The sequence below is a fragment of the Euleptes europaea genome, chromosome 5 (assembly GCF_029931775.1).
Source record: "Euleptes europaea isolate rEulEur1 chromosome 5, rEulEur1.hap1, whole genome shotgun sequence".
In the NCBI taxonomy this organism is placed as follows: Eukaryota; Metazoa; Chordata; class Lepidosauria; order Squamata; family Sphaerodactylidae; genus Euleptes; species Euleptes europaea.
The window spans coordinates 89,856,379-89,871,285 of record NC_079316.1 but is presented as its reverse complement, the minus strand read 5'-3'; the positions used below and the strand labels follow the sequence as shown (position 1 = coordinate 89,871,285).

At 44.0% G+C, this 14,907-nt stretch overlaps 1 protein-coding gene across 1 annotated transcript in view; it reads left to right on the top strand.

Moving 5' to 3' along the window:
- Nucleotides 1-6,703: 6,703 nt before the first annotated feature.
- Nucleotides 6,704-14,907, top strand: part of LOC130478150 (microsomal triglyceride transfer protein-like) — a 34,682-nt gene continuing 26,478 nt past the window's right edge. Inside the window, exons 1-4 of the mRNA XM_056850281.1 lie at nucleotides 6,704-6,770; nucleotides 10,337-10,524; nucleotides 12,328-12,462; nucleotides 14,693-14,800. Coding sequence (XP_056706259.1) covers nucleotides 6,704-6,770; nucleotides 10,337-10,524; nucleotides 12,328-12,462; nucleotides 14,693-14,800 — 498 coding nt within the window. The remainder of the gene's footprint in view (nucleotides 6,771-10,336; nucleotides 10,525-12,327; nucleotides 12,463-14,692; nucleotides 14,801-14,907) is intronic.

Genomic DNA, 14,907 nt, shown 5'->3' with positions numbered 1-14,907 from the left:
CCTTAAATCCGGGGCTGGAGGCCAGGAGAGGTCTGGGCATAGATGCAACAAAGACCTAAGGAGCAGAGCGAGGAGGAAAAACCTGGGGGGAGCAGCAGGGGTTTTCGGACGGAAACCACAGTTCTGACCATCAGAAATCTGGACTGGAAATCTGAGTAGGGCTATGCAACAAAAAAATTGGTAAATTTTGGGTTCAGGTTTATTGGGCCCGGTTTTTTTCAGGAAACCTGATATAAACCGAATACCCATACCAGTAAATATGAGCATTGGGCTTATTTTCCGATGTCCCAAAAAACGTCAACCCTGGAGGGGAGGTCATTTTTCCGGCTAGAGCCCCCAAATTCACAGCATAGCTTGAAGGGACTGTCCTTGCACAAATCCCAAGGTTTGGTGAAGGGGGTCCGATTTTATGGGGTCCAGAAGGGGCTGTCCCCTCCTCCATAGACAGCCATTGCAAACTTCTTAATGCTTGCCCATGGAGGGGGGTGTCCCCTTCCATAAAATCCTTGACCCAATCTTCACCAAACTTTGGGGTTTGTGCAAGGACAGTCCCTTCAAGCTATGCTGTGAATTTGGGGGCTCTACCTCAAAAAATGACAACCCTCCAGAACCTGAAAAAATTGGAATAATTATTTGGCTTTTCCCGGAATTGCCTATTCAGCTTCGGCTTTCTCCCCAGATTTGTGCATTCGGTAAACCTGAACTGGAAATTTACAGAAATGGCTCATTTCGGGTTTATTTTCGGTTCGGGTTTATCAATATGCACACACCTAGATCTGAGGAACCATTTGCTGGGTTGGGGAGCCCTTCTTTTATGGACAGAAGGACCCCAGAGTAGGTGGGAGTTTGACCAACTCCGACTTTGGATTGGGTCAAGATAAAAATTTCAAATCTCACTGGCTGGTTTAAAGTTAACTGCTGTCAAACCTCTGTGGGGAAAACTGGGGGAAATACCTTGATTAGGCTATTGTGAGCCAAATCTATGAGGGCACAAAGAGGCAACACCATTAACTAATTTAAGTAGCATGGACACAAAAGGCTGGGTGAGGCAACATGAGTGTGTGTGTGTGTGTGTGTGTAAAATGCCGTCAAGTCGCAGCCGACTTATGGCGACCCCTTATGGGGTTTTCAAGGCAAGAGACTAACAGAGGTGGTTTGCCAGTGCCTTCCTCTGCCCAGCAACCCTGGTATCCCTTGGTGGTTTCCCATCCAAATACTAACCAGGGCCGACCCTGCTTAGCTTCTGAGATCTGACAAGATCAAGCTAGCCTGGGCCATCCAGGTCAGGGCGGCAGCATGATTAACATACTTTAATTAGGTTGAAGTGAGCTTGATCTGCAGGGACACAAAGGTCTGGGTGAGGCAACGTAACTCCTGACATAAGATGGAGGGCAAATTAATCGCCTGAGTGTCCTTCTTGATTGAGTAAAAAAAGTAAGAAGAGGAACCGGGAGTTGGTTAATGATAATGAAATAGCAACGTCTTTGGGCTGGGCAGACACCTCTGGGGTAAGTCAGGATATTGGAAATCGAGAAGCCCTGAACTGTGTAGGAAGAATCCATGCTGCAACTCCTCCCCAAATGAGAACTGCCCCAGATCCAGCACAGAGAGAAGATGTAGCTAGCATTCCTCTCCTGTGGCCCACAGCCAAGGGGTTCAGAAAGGAGCTGAGAAGTTGCAGTAGCCTCATTTCAGTACCCATGCCCACTCCCGGACTTCAGAAGCTATTTTCAGACATTATTTTCACAATATGCAGCAGCTCTCTACAGTTGCCTTATTCTCCTACACGTACATTCTGCTATGACCTTTTGTTTCTGCTGTATCCCATACCCCTTCCCTTCCCCCAGTTTGGGAATTGTGACCTACAATCATTAGCAGTAGGATGAGGGGAAGTGGCTAAGGGTTCAGATGCTTGCACGGGGAACAAGAGCATATCAAAGGCAAAACTATTTCAGTACACTATCTTCCAGACAACTGAGAATTCTCTTATCGCTGTTAAATACAGTCATGAGATGTACAAATGCTTATCTGAAAAACAGTTGCTTTCTTCACAATTTTGGACACTTTCAAGGCTGGAAAAATGTTGTCTTTGATTTGTAAATAATTAAAAAGGTGGAAGATTCCACTAAAACGCTGAAAGAATTTGATTTTGAAATGTTCTAAAATGCTCTGAACATTTTAAAGAAAAAGCTAGGTAAGACATTTCAGAATAAATATACGAATTAATAAATGTACGTCTGTGTCACAAGTGTTGCGGTCTCTCACATAATGATGGTATTTTGTGTACATGTGCAGAATTAATTCCATGTAGAGCTTGAACACAACATACAAACTGAACCACAAACTGCAGAGATTTGTGTAATGAAAAGCCTGGCAACAGCTTGCAAAATGCAAATGTCCTTAGAACAGGCTGACTGAATTCTCTCAAGGTCTGAATTCTTTCAATAGCTAACTAACTTACCCTGGTCTTGTCCTTGAAGGGAGAAGAACAGAGTCATTCTTCACTATCTGCCAGAAAGGTGTATCTGAAATTACCCTTTCTGATTCAGCTGCCAGCTGTCAACTGCTCATATCTCAAGAGCAGAAATGTCCTGCTATCCTCAAACCTTGAGAAGGTATACTCAAAGACCTCAAGGCTATAAGTGCAGTAAGCTTCTTGCTTTCTATAACCTTGCTGAAGGCTATGTTTCCTACTGACCAGATGGTTACATGTTACAATGTGAGCAATAATTGTGTTTTATGATTTATATAGTTATATATTGTATTGTAGATTTCTAAATAGTCTCATTTAATGCGTATTGTACTGAAGATGGGAATGGTATGAAAATTGAGTATATGATCATGGAGCTCAGAAATGATTGTTTATACTTTAAGCAAAATAGACTGAAAGGAAAGGAAGCCCATATTTGGTCATGGGGAGAAGCTAATAACCTGAACAGCTGCAACTAAGACATTGCACTGCTCATGTTATCGGAAAGTAGGGAGGAAGATATCCCTCCTGATGGTAAAATCAACACTCTTAATGAGTCTGAAACAGTATAAATACAGCCACAGTAAGCCCAGAGAATCAGAACCTTCCAAAGGCTCTCAAGAAAAGGCTGACTGGTATGTATGGCTTAAATACATTACTCGAGACTTTATGAATTAGATACTTTGAACTGAATCAGAATAATTTGACTGTTATATTTTAGAAGTTGGATTTTGAAACTGAATAGTATGTAAGACTTGCTTGCTTTAACTTCATACATTGTAAATACATACATTGTACTTTGACAAGAGTTTTTATAGAAGTGTTAAAGACTTGATAATCTGCATTTACACATATTTTACTAGAAGTATATCAATAAAAAGACTTGCTTTTTAAAAGTTGTTGAGTCCTGCTTACTCAATGACTGGCTGAATAAGATAACTGAATAAGATAAGTGATACATTCTAAGAGCCTGTCATCTGAACAGCACGACCCGCTTCACAAGGTTTCTTTTAAATGTAATGGTTTGCTGGTAAACGTCCAAAATGCTTGAGCTGAGCCATGGAGCTTGCTTTGGGTAGACATCAGTCATGAGCTTGTATGTTTCACATGAAACTCCACAGAGACAATAACCATAGTTAGTCCTATCATCTCAAACTCCATGCTTCTGTGGAGTCTGTTTTGGGTATTCAGTGGTGAGAGATCGAGCCATATACTCATCCCTATGTACTTAAAGCTTGGAGGGCTTTAAGAGGGGAGGGGACATATTCATGGAGGAGAGGGCTGTTAGTTAGAATGGATACTAGTCATGCTGCATACCTATTCTCTCTAGTATCAGAGGAGCAGGCCTATTATTTTGGGTGTGGTGGAACACAGGCAGGATGGTGCTGCTGCAGTCATCTTTTTTGTGGGCTTCCTAGAGGCACCTGGTTGGCCACTGTGTGAACAGACTGCTGGACTTGATGGGCCTTGGTCTGATCCAGCAGGGCATTTCTTATGTTCTTATTTCTTATGTTCTTATGTTACATAGCACAGGCACAGTGAACTAAGAATGTGGGAAACTGCCATTCAAATGCAGATGCCACAGCCATCTCTAATTCGCTGAACAAATGACTAAAGAAGGTCTCTAAGTCATCTAAGGTTTTGTCAGCGAGGGCATGCAATCGAACCCTGGATAGCGAGGTGACTTTCTTTTCACCCCTCCTTCCCGTGGGAAAGAGAAAGGAAGGAAGGGGCAACAGCCAGCGGCTCGAGAAATCTCCATTTCAAAGTGACTTCCTGATTGTAACCCTGCTCTGATCTTAAGGTGTGAATTCTCTCTCTTGGTGTTGGGGAACCTCTAATGTTTTGCATTTCAAAGCTTTTACTTGTAAACATTTCTAGCTTGTGTACTCTATAAGAATGCCCTCCAAATGATTTTGCGCCATTGTAACGTTGTGTTTCTTAGATTACTGTACTCTTCCTTTCAAATAAATTCTTCTTAAACTCTCTGCAAATGTCTGGAGTAAAGTTGATGATTCCTGAGAGGCAACAGAGTCCTAGAATCTGACAGGTTTTTTTATATTCTTTTTATTCAGTTTTGAAAGAAACACACACATTACGGAACATACATTTCTGTGTATCTTCGTCCTTTTCTATGTTGAAATTTTGCCTTGGTTTATGTTTTTTTGTAGCTTATGTAGCCTTACATATTGACAGTCATTCATTTTTGTTATATAGAAGATTGTTAACCAATACTAGACACTTTTTAATCCTTTATCTTAGAGAGATGTTGCCAAAAAATTGATAAAAAGACTTCCATTTTTCTTGGTGATATTCTTGTGTCTTATCCGCCAGGTAGTTTTGCCATTGTTATGTAGTCCAAGGATTTTTCCAGCCATGTTTGCATATCTGGTACAGTCTCTGTCTTCCAGGTAGATGCTATTGTTGTCCTTGCTGCTGTTACTAAATATTTAATCAAATCATGGTGCTCATTTTTTATATCGTCGGGCACTTTATGCAAAAGAAATAGTTTCGGGACAAAGTCTATATGTCTTCCCAATATTTTTTCGATGTTTTTATGAGTTTCTTTCCAAAAATTTTGAATTCTATTGAATGTCCACCAACTGTGATTAAAAAGTGCCTCTAGATTTGTGCCATCTAAGTTTTTTAATGGAATCTTGAAGCCGCATCACAAGGATGAAAAATGCCTGCACATGAGCTTAAAAAGGTAAAGGTCCCCTGTGCAAGCACCGGGTCATTCCTGACCAATGGGGTGATGTCACATCCCGACGTTTACTAGGCAGACTTTGTTTGCGGGGTGGTTTGCCAGTGCCTTCCCCACTCGTCTACCCTTTACCCCAGCAAGCTGGGTACTCATTTTACCGACCTCGGAAGGATGGAAGGCTGAGTCAACCTTGAGCCGGCTTCCTGGAACCGACTTCCTTTTTTTTTTTTTTTTTGAAAATTTTATTGGTTTTTATAATATAAATTTTCCATGTTGACAAACAACAATAAAAGTAATATAAAAAGCTAAATCATAAGTAATGTTGTTATAGTTATTTAAGTACTTAATAAAATAAAAAATAAAGGAAAATTTGTTGACTTCCCCATCACCTCCGTCCGCCTCTTAATAAAGTATTCTATCCCATCGTGATATGATCTGATCTTAATTATTCTTATATCTCAGTTAAGTTTCAATCACAATATTCTATTAATATAATTAATTACACTTTATGTTAGCAATGTCATCTAGATCAGATTAAAAGGTACTCTTTCCTGGAACCGACTTCCGTCGGGATCGAACTCAGGTCGTGAGCAGAGCTTGGACTGCAGGACTGTAGCTTACCACTCTGCGCCACAAGGCCATCAATTAAAAAAAAAAACCCCAAGATTCCTCCTTTTTTACTGGGAAAGCACCTAGTTTTTGCGCTGTCACATACTGACCCATGATATCCTCAAATTAACCACATGGTAGGAACAATCAAAACTGGCTGCCCCGGCCTATAAGTGTCTGCTGGTGTGCAAAAGCAGCACCCTCCCAACTTTAATATATTTTTGTTCTGAATTATGTCCTGTCAAGTGGTTCCCCTTAATGCGTGCAGACGAAGAAAGCCCTGCATGCAAACTATAAACAGGACCTGCGATGAATGTGTCTGGCTGAAGTAGCACAATGTTTACAAAGCCCTGTTTCTTCCTGCCTTGCAGACAGCCCCTTGAAGTGACTTGATCCAGGTGGCTGGGACACCGAGGTCTCTGAAACCAGGGGAAGGAGAGAGGCACCCCCACTCCTTTGCTTTGGCTATTTCCCTTGGGGGGGGGGCTTTGCTGCATTTACCCAACAGAAATGGCCGAGGGGAAGGGAATACAACGGGTCATTTTACAAGACAGGGGGAGAGAGGACTGCTCTTCGTATGGAACATACATAGGCAAATCCCAAAGGCTGGTCTGCTCCACTTCAGAATGCTTTTTGTACCCAAAGGCTTTTTCACACATATTCCAGTTCCTGAGTGTCTTGCATTCTTGTATTCCTGCTGCCGATTAATCATTTGCTTCGCTTGTGATGTGTGATTTAGGGATAGGGAGCAAATCAGATCTGCCCACATGGCATTATGAATAGTCTGTTTCAGTCTTTCTTATAGGGTCTCTCTCTCTCTCTCTCTCTCTCTCCCCCCCCCCCCCCGCATCCCTGAACAGGCTGGGTTCTCTGTCCAGCAACTTCGCCTTGCCTTTTGATCTAAGCACACAATCTACATCATGAACTGTCAAGCAGCATCAAGATGTTTATGGTTACTTTTCTTTGTCTTTCCCAGCACCACAACAGGTAAGAGCAGCACAACATTTGCGTTGGGGAGGGGGAATGAAATGCGAAATTGGGGTGTGTGAGTGTTTTAAATTGTCTATGGAGTACACAAATCGTATACAAAGTAGTCAGGTGCTCATGTCAATTCCAGATCAGAAAAGCAGCCAAGTTCTAAAAAGGCTAACTTTTCTCGTCCTTTTATCTCCAGATAATTTGCATGGCAACGAACAACAAGTGAATCTCCAGGGTTCACAGACAGCTCTCTTTGAATCTCTTTCAGGTTGGTGCTCGATCCCGTAGCACCACTGAGACCGACAAGATTTTTGCAATACAAGTTTCCGAGAGTCAAAGCTCCCTTTATGGATCTTTCTGACGAGGTTTGACTTCCAGAAGCTTATATCTCCCAAAACCCAAGGTGCTACTGGACCAGGGTTTGAGCCCCAACAATCTGAAAGTTTGAGAGGGTGGCCGGGTTGGTTTGCAGTGGAACACCGACGAATGCAAACCAACCCGGCCACCCTCTCAAACTTTCACGTTCTTGGCACTCAAACCGTGGTCTCTGAGCTTTCTTTGGGCAGTGGGCTTCAGCGACACTGAGAAATACAGAATTGAATGGTGCTGAAAAGTGCAATCACTATTCACAGCAACTGAATGGCCCCGCACAGGTCCCTCGCATGCAAGGGAATACACTTCCCTGCGGTTCAGGCAGGGCTTCAAGTCCATTACCATGATGCGGAGTATTTTTCTTAGTTCAGTGGGTGGGGTGGGGACATGAGATTGTGCAGATGGAATGAGAAGCGGAAGTGAGGGGCACGTTGCAAGTTTATGCTGTACCCAGGGGAATTATGTTTGGACCATATTGATGCAAATTAATTTAGATAATTTTTTTAATTTAAAAAAATTATTGGAGAACAACAATAACAATAACAATAAACGATAACAGCAACTGAAAGAAGCAGAAAAAAATGACAATCTTCATGATTTAAAATACAATATATCTATATACAGTATAAGATAACAACGGGATTCCTATGTTACAGCTTATTTCTTCATATTCATCATTCTGTCCTGCCTGAGCACAACGCATTCCCCTTTCTCGCCCTTATTTATAAAATTCTCTATTTTATTTATAGTTTGTGACCGTCACTCATCTAAACATATTGTATCTCTATTTTTCTGATATGTTGTTAGCTTAATTAAAACATATATTTCTTTAACTTTAACCAGCCATTCCTCTATCTTTGGAATCAATTTTTGTTTCCAATGCCTGGCAAAGGTTGTTCTAACAGCAGTTATCATATGTAACCCCATACAAAGTTGGTCTTTAGGCTACACTGAGAGCGCGATCCTGAAAGGGGGGGTAGATCTGTGGCAGCCAGTAGTGGCAGGACCGTGGTGCTTCCTCAGAGGCTTCCCAGCTGCCGCAGACACAACCCCCCACTTTTTAAAAAAAGTTACAGGAAAAGTGGGGGAAGGCCCCATTGAAGAAAGTGAGGCTGCACCAACAAAACAAAAGGTGCCGCAGCCCTGCCACCTCTCAAGGGGGCATTCCTAGGGCGGAAGGGCTGTAGAAGCTGCCTAAGGCAGCTCCATCCCTGGGAATGCCCCGGGATCGCCCCCTCCCATGCTGACATGGCTGTGTTGGCGGCAGGGGCTGGCAAAGCCTGGCATTGCCCGGATGCCAGCATGTTTGCCCCCGTGCCAGTGTAGGTGCCACCTGTGTAGGTGTCACAGTGTAGGTGTCACTGGCCACCAAGATTAGGTTAATTCATGCCATTGTATTCCCTATTACTATGTATGGATGTGAAAGCTGGACAATGAAGAAAGCTGACAGGAAGAAAGTAGACTCCTTTGAAATGTGGTGTTGGAGGAGAGTGTTACGGATACCCTGGACCACCAAAAAAATAAATCAGTGGGTTATAGATCAAATCAAGCCTGAACTGACCCTCGAAGCTAAAATGAATAAACTGAGGCTGTCGTATTTTGGTCACATTATGAGAAGACAAGAGTCACTAGAAAAGACGGTCATGCTAGGAAAAGTTGAGGGCAGCAGGAAAAGAGGAAGACCCAACAAGAGATGGATGGACTCAATAAAGGAAGCCACAGCCCTCAATTTGCAAGACCTGAGCAAGGTTGTCAAAGATAGGACATTTTGGAGGACATTGATTCATAGGGTCGCCATGAGTCGGAAGCTACTTGACGGCACTTAACACACACACACGCCAGCACAGGATCACGCCAGCTCGAAAGGAGTTTCGTCCCCCTTTCAGGAATGGGCTGTGAGAGAAAGTGACTGGCCCAAAGCCACCCTGTGAGTTTCCATGGCAGCATGGGGGTTTGAAACTGGTTCTCCCAGGTCCTAGTCTGGTTTGCTAGCCACTATACCTTGCTGGCTAGAGAAATGCCTCCCCTTTGATACTTGAATAGGGAAGCTATGTGAATTCCTAATTTAATAAGGTATAAAAATGAATATTTGATTATTACAAACATTAAATCATGCGTTGCAAAAATACTCCTTAAAACATATTTAATCACATGGATACCCAAAGCTGCCTCATACTGAATCAGACCAATAGTCCATCAAGGTCAGCATTGTCTACTCAGACTGGCAGTGGCTCTCAAGGGCCTTAGGCAGAGATCTTTCACATCACTTACTACCTATCCTTTTAACTGGAAATCTATAAGTTTATGCGTATTTGCTTGTGGTTTTTTTTTCTTATGGCTTTGTTAAAAGAGCAATAAACCAAACCTTTAACTGGAAATGCCAGGGATAGTAAGCCCCACTGTATTCTATGGGGATTACTCCCAGGTTAGTGTGCACAGGACTGCACTGAGCCCAGCTGTGCTGGGGAGGATGGGGTACAAATCTAATAAATCAGATAAATCAAATCACTGTAAGTGACCTTGGGCCACTCATTGACTTGGACTAACCTCTCTCATGTCATGACATCATATTCCCTATTACTATGTATGGGTGTGAAAGCTGGACAATGAAGAAAGCTGATAGGAAGAAAGTAGATTCCTTTGAAATGTGGTGTTGGAGGAGAGTGTTACGGATACTGTGACTTCCAAACAACAACAACAAGAAATCAGTTGGTTACAGATCAAATCAAGCCTGAACTGACCCTAGAAGCTTAAATGACCAAACTGAGGCTATTGTATTTTGGTCACATTATGAGAAGACAAAGAGGCACTGGAAAAGATAATTATGCTAGGAAAGGTTGAGGGCAGCAGGAAAAGAGGAAGACCCAACCAGAGATGGATGGACTCTACAAAGGAAGCCACGGCCCTCAATTTGCAAGATCTGAACAAGGCTGTTAAAGATAGGATATTTTGGAGGACATTGATTCATAGGGTCGTCATGAGTCGGAAGCGACTCGACGGCACTTAACATACATGCGCACACACACACACACACAAACACAACCTCTCTCAAAGGGTTGTTGTGACCATCTAGCAAAGAGGGGAGGATCCCTGCATTCTGCATTTCCAGCAAACCCAACCCTCATCTTGTTCACATGGAACAGCTTTAACTCACAGTCTTACCTACAGATGTTTAAGTTATTTCAATGTGGGCTCTTTTGCAGAAAACGTGGAAGCCCCAGCTTTTCAGCCCGGAGTCCTGTATCAGTACCGATACTCATTAGATACCCAGTTCAATCATCTCTCGAGATCATCATGGCAAAGAAGTCAGGTTCAGTCTGAAGCCTTAGTTCATGTCCACCTCTTGTGGAGAAATGTCAGTGATGCAAGGGAGCACCTTCTCCAAGTCGAGGTCAGTGACCTGAATTGGTTTTAAGCCCTTGAGAAAGATACTGATATTCCAGCACTATTGAATACTGGGGATTTTTTAAAAACCATATTCAGGCAGACATTATGGGCTGACTCCAAAGAACTGGGAGTGCTAGGAAAATAGTAGCATGGTTCCACAAACCCTTGTATTTATTTATTTATTTATTCATTATTTATTAAAATAATTATATCCTGCCTTTCCCTCGTGACTTACCATGCTAAATTAAAATCATCCATTTTACAATGAAACCCCATGGATCCCTAGAAAATGCTGCAGCTCAAACCCCATTAAAAACACTCAGAAATAAAGGAGGGTACCTTCCTCAGGGAGCCCATTCCACAAGGTTGAATGTCGAAAAGGAACAGGCTCTGGCAGATGCAAAGCGAGAAATCTTACGTGGAGAGGGGACGAGTAGGTGACAGCTAGAGGGCTGGAAGTGGTGCAAAGGAAGTATGGAGAAAGACAGTCTTTCAGATGGGTAGTTCGTAGGCCACGAGGGAGTTTAAAGGTCATAAACAGGATCTTGAATTGGACTTGGTAACAACCTGGCAGCCAACATCAGTGTTTTAGAACGGGCCAGATGTATTCCTATTAGCCAGCTCCTGACAATCAGGCTGCTACACTCTGAAGCAGCTGCAGTTTCCAGGTTGTCCCTGTCCTCCCCAGGCTCCACCGCCAAATCTCCAAGAGTTTCCCAACCTGGAGCTCCTCAAGGTTCATATATAGCAACCCCGAAGGGAAAGGTTTTCAGTAACGTAAACCCCACTAATGTTAGTTAATATTTTTATAGTTCCACAACGCTCTTAAAACGGGGTTTGCTATATATTACTTTCTTTCAGTACGCCCTATTTTGCTTGAACCTCAAAGTTCAGCCTGTGGTTCTTCTGGGGTTACAACTGGTCTCCAGACCACATAGATCAGTTCCGCTGGATGACATGACAGCTTTTGAGGGCAGACTCTATTGCAGCACATCCCTGCTAAGCACCCTCCCCTCCCCAAACTCCACTCTCCCCAGGCTCCACATCCCCACCCCAAATCTCCTGGCATTTCCTGATAGCAGTTTACTGCGTATTTTTAAAAGGTCATTTAAAAACACATCGTATGAGGGCCCAAAGAGTACGTGGGAATAAGCAGGGGGCTCTACAATGCATATTGTGCAGGTTTGATGGAAAACAGGGTTGCCAGCTCTGGGTTGGGAAATACCTGGAGATTTGAAAGGTGGAACCTGGGGAAGTTTGGGGAGGAGAGGGACCTCAGCAGGGTATACTGCTGTAGAGTCCAACCTCCAAAGCAGCCGTTTTCTCCAGGGGAACTGATCTTGGTTGTTTGGAGATCAATTGTAATAGTGGGAGATCTCCATGCCACATGGAGGTTGTCAGCTAGGGTTGCCAGGTCCCTCTTTGCCACCGGCAGGAGGCTGGCAACCCTCCTGAGCAGGCAGGCATCAAAATCTGCTGCTATAACTTCCCAGCAACTGCAAAGCAGCACTGTTCCCGCAAGGAAATGGGGGTGCCAAGCAGCAGCCTCCGACATCTTCCCTTCACTTGTCAACCCTAATGGAGAAGTAGATTATACCTTCAGTTTATAAATACTTAGCACCCCTAAGTCTTCATCTGAACAACAAGAGGGACTCCAATGCAACCTCCATTTGGATAGAGCTTATAACGTGGGAAATGAAACAAAAACAGACACAGTGTCATTCCCCTTAACATTGGTGGCTGTTAGAATCCACACTGTGTAGCACTGAATCCTCCAAATTTCCTTCCATCCATTTGTGGTTCTTAGATACATAACTTTCAAGTACATCACAATCCAGAACATAAGAAGAATCAGACCAGTCACAGCGGCCCCTCTGCAGAGGCTTCACCAAACATCACTGAACTGCAGCAACCCATTTTCCTCCACTGTAATAATGGAAAGGTATGTTGATATTTCTTTGTGCATGTTGATATTCTCATTTTCACTCCAGCTTCTGGTTCATCCAAGCTAACTAGCATTCTTCAGGGTACAGTTGAGTCACTGTCACCCTTACTCACTGGAATAGTAATTTTGATGTGCATAGTGCTTACCACAGTAAGAAGAAACTCTTCAGAGTATATAAAGACCGCTTTCCACCAGCTAGTGGGAGTACATGCAGTATCTGGCACCACTCCCTGGTAGTAAACAAGTAACGCACCCTCCACCTCCACAGTCCAACCACTAAAAGCTCAGGGGAGGAGACCAAAGTGATTCTATATGAGATTCCTGTATAATAGTTCACTCACCTGATCATTTTACTCTTTGAAATATTTCTCAATTACACATAGGATAGAGCTAGTAATCAGTCCTTGATTACTGTGGTTAAAATGGTTGTTTCTCTCATGGTATACATTATACCATGGTATACATCATATGAATTAAATGAAGACACGGGAACACCTCTGCCCTCACTACATATGCATAGGGTAGGACATTCATTAATATAAAAACAGTTTTTGCAAGATTAGCTCTTCAGATGTGCCAAAATGAAATCATTGGCTCCACTGTTTGGAACCTTCTATATGTGTGTGTGTGTGAAGTGCCATGAAGTTGCAGCCGACCTATGGCGACCCCTTATGGGGTTTTCATGGCAAAAGACTAACAGAGGTGGTTTGCCAGTGCCTTCCTCTGCACAGCAACCCTGGACTTCCTTGGTGGTCTCCCATCCCAATACTAACCAGGGCTGACTCTGCTTAGCTTCTGAGATCTAACGAGATCAGGCTAGCCTGGGCCATCCAGATCAGGGCCCTTCTGCATGTAGTAGTCCCACAATTGTGTTCTACTTGTTCTACTGCTAGTGTGTATCTCTAAAACACTGAGATGACAACCAACGTTTTTCATAGTTCTTACAGTTGCACAAAACCTTCCTGCATTTTCTTCCACTTTATGGCACTGTACTTTGGGATCATGTGTTTTGGAAAATCTAATGGTCCAAGGCCGCCCCAAGCACTGGCCTTGGACTTCTCCAGGGGCAGCACTGAATGTGCCCTGCTCCCCTCAGGGCACCTCCACAGCACCCCAAGCCATGCCAACAGTGCCAACCGCGTTGCTGCACTTACCTCCAGACAGCTCCTCAATGTCCCTGTCTTCATTGGCCTGGCAGGCTGTGCCCCACCTCCTGACAGGTGAATCCTCGACAGCCCCATTCCCCGTGGGCCCGTTTCTCCCAGCAGCAATGGCAAGGGGTGGAAAGCGCAAGGCCCTTCCTCTAAGGCTGACAGAGAGGAAGTGTCAGGAGACTGCCAATTGCCCATGACAAAAACAGAGCAAGAGAGTGGGCAAGGGTTGCCAATAGGGTTGCCAGGTCCCTCTTCACCACCGGCAGGTTTTTGGGGCAGAGACTGAGAAGGGTGGGGTTTGGGGCCAACCTCCAGGTGCTAGGTGGAGATCTCCTGCTATTACAACTGATCTCCAGCCAATAGAGATCAGTTCACCTGGAGAAATTGGCCGCTTTGGCAATTGGACTTTATGGCATTGAAGTCCCTCCCCTCCCCAAACCCCTCCCTCCTCAGGCTCCACCCCCCCAAATCTCCAGGTATTTCCCAACCCAGAGCTGGCAACCTGAGAGTGGGAGCACCTCACGAGAAGCCCTGTTGGGCATCAAAGGAACATTTCCCCCAGCCAAAGCAGAGCAGGAGGGCAGGAACACCTCATGAGAAGCCCCACTGGGCATCAAGGGGATATTTTCCCCAGAGAAGGGTGGAGTCCAGGAATATTGGGAGTGAGAGCAGACAGCCTGGTAGGGTACAGCAAAGGGACTGGACAAGGGGGTGGAAGTTCTTCCTCTGGGGAGAGAAGGATTATGGGAAGGGTAGGTCCATTGGTGAAGGGATAAAGGGGAGTGGAGCAACTTCCCTTGAAATGAGGACCAGAGGCAAGGCCAAGGAGGAAAAGAGGCTGGGGAGGTGCTAAGGTGCAGAAAACCTGCCAGCCAGGGGTCGCAGTTGAGTGGCTTTTGCTACTCCCAACTTAAGGTCCACCAGGGTGGAGGGTCTGTGACGGGACACGCCTCACAAGAGAGGAAAGGATGCACAACAATTACTTAGTGGTACATTGCGTCTTTGTAGCATGTCCTAGTTTCTTGTGATTTTTTTTTTATTCTCTCCCATAAAACTTGGCTTTTACCTTGCAGATTGTAGCCTTTTATGAAAACAAAGCAACAAGCCCCCTAACTTTGGAGCTGAAGCGAGGCCTTGCCAGCCTTCTCCAGTTTCAGACACATTCTGGAAACGAGACTGAGGTAAATTATGAAAAGAAATTTTTATGTCACCTGGAATCTTGGAATCCTTTGTTAACTATAATTTCAGCACTGAGAGGGTATTTTTCTTTCAAAATATATATTATGTA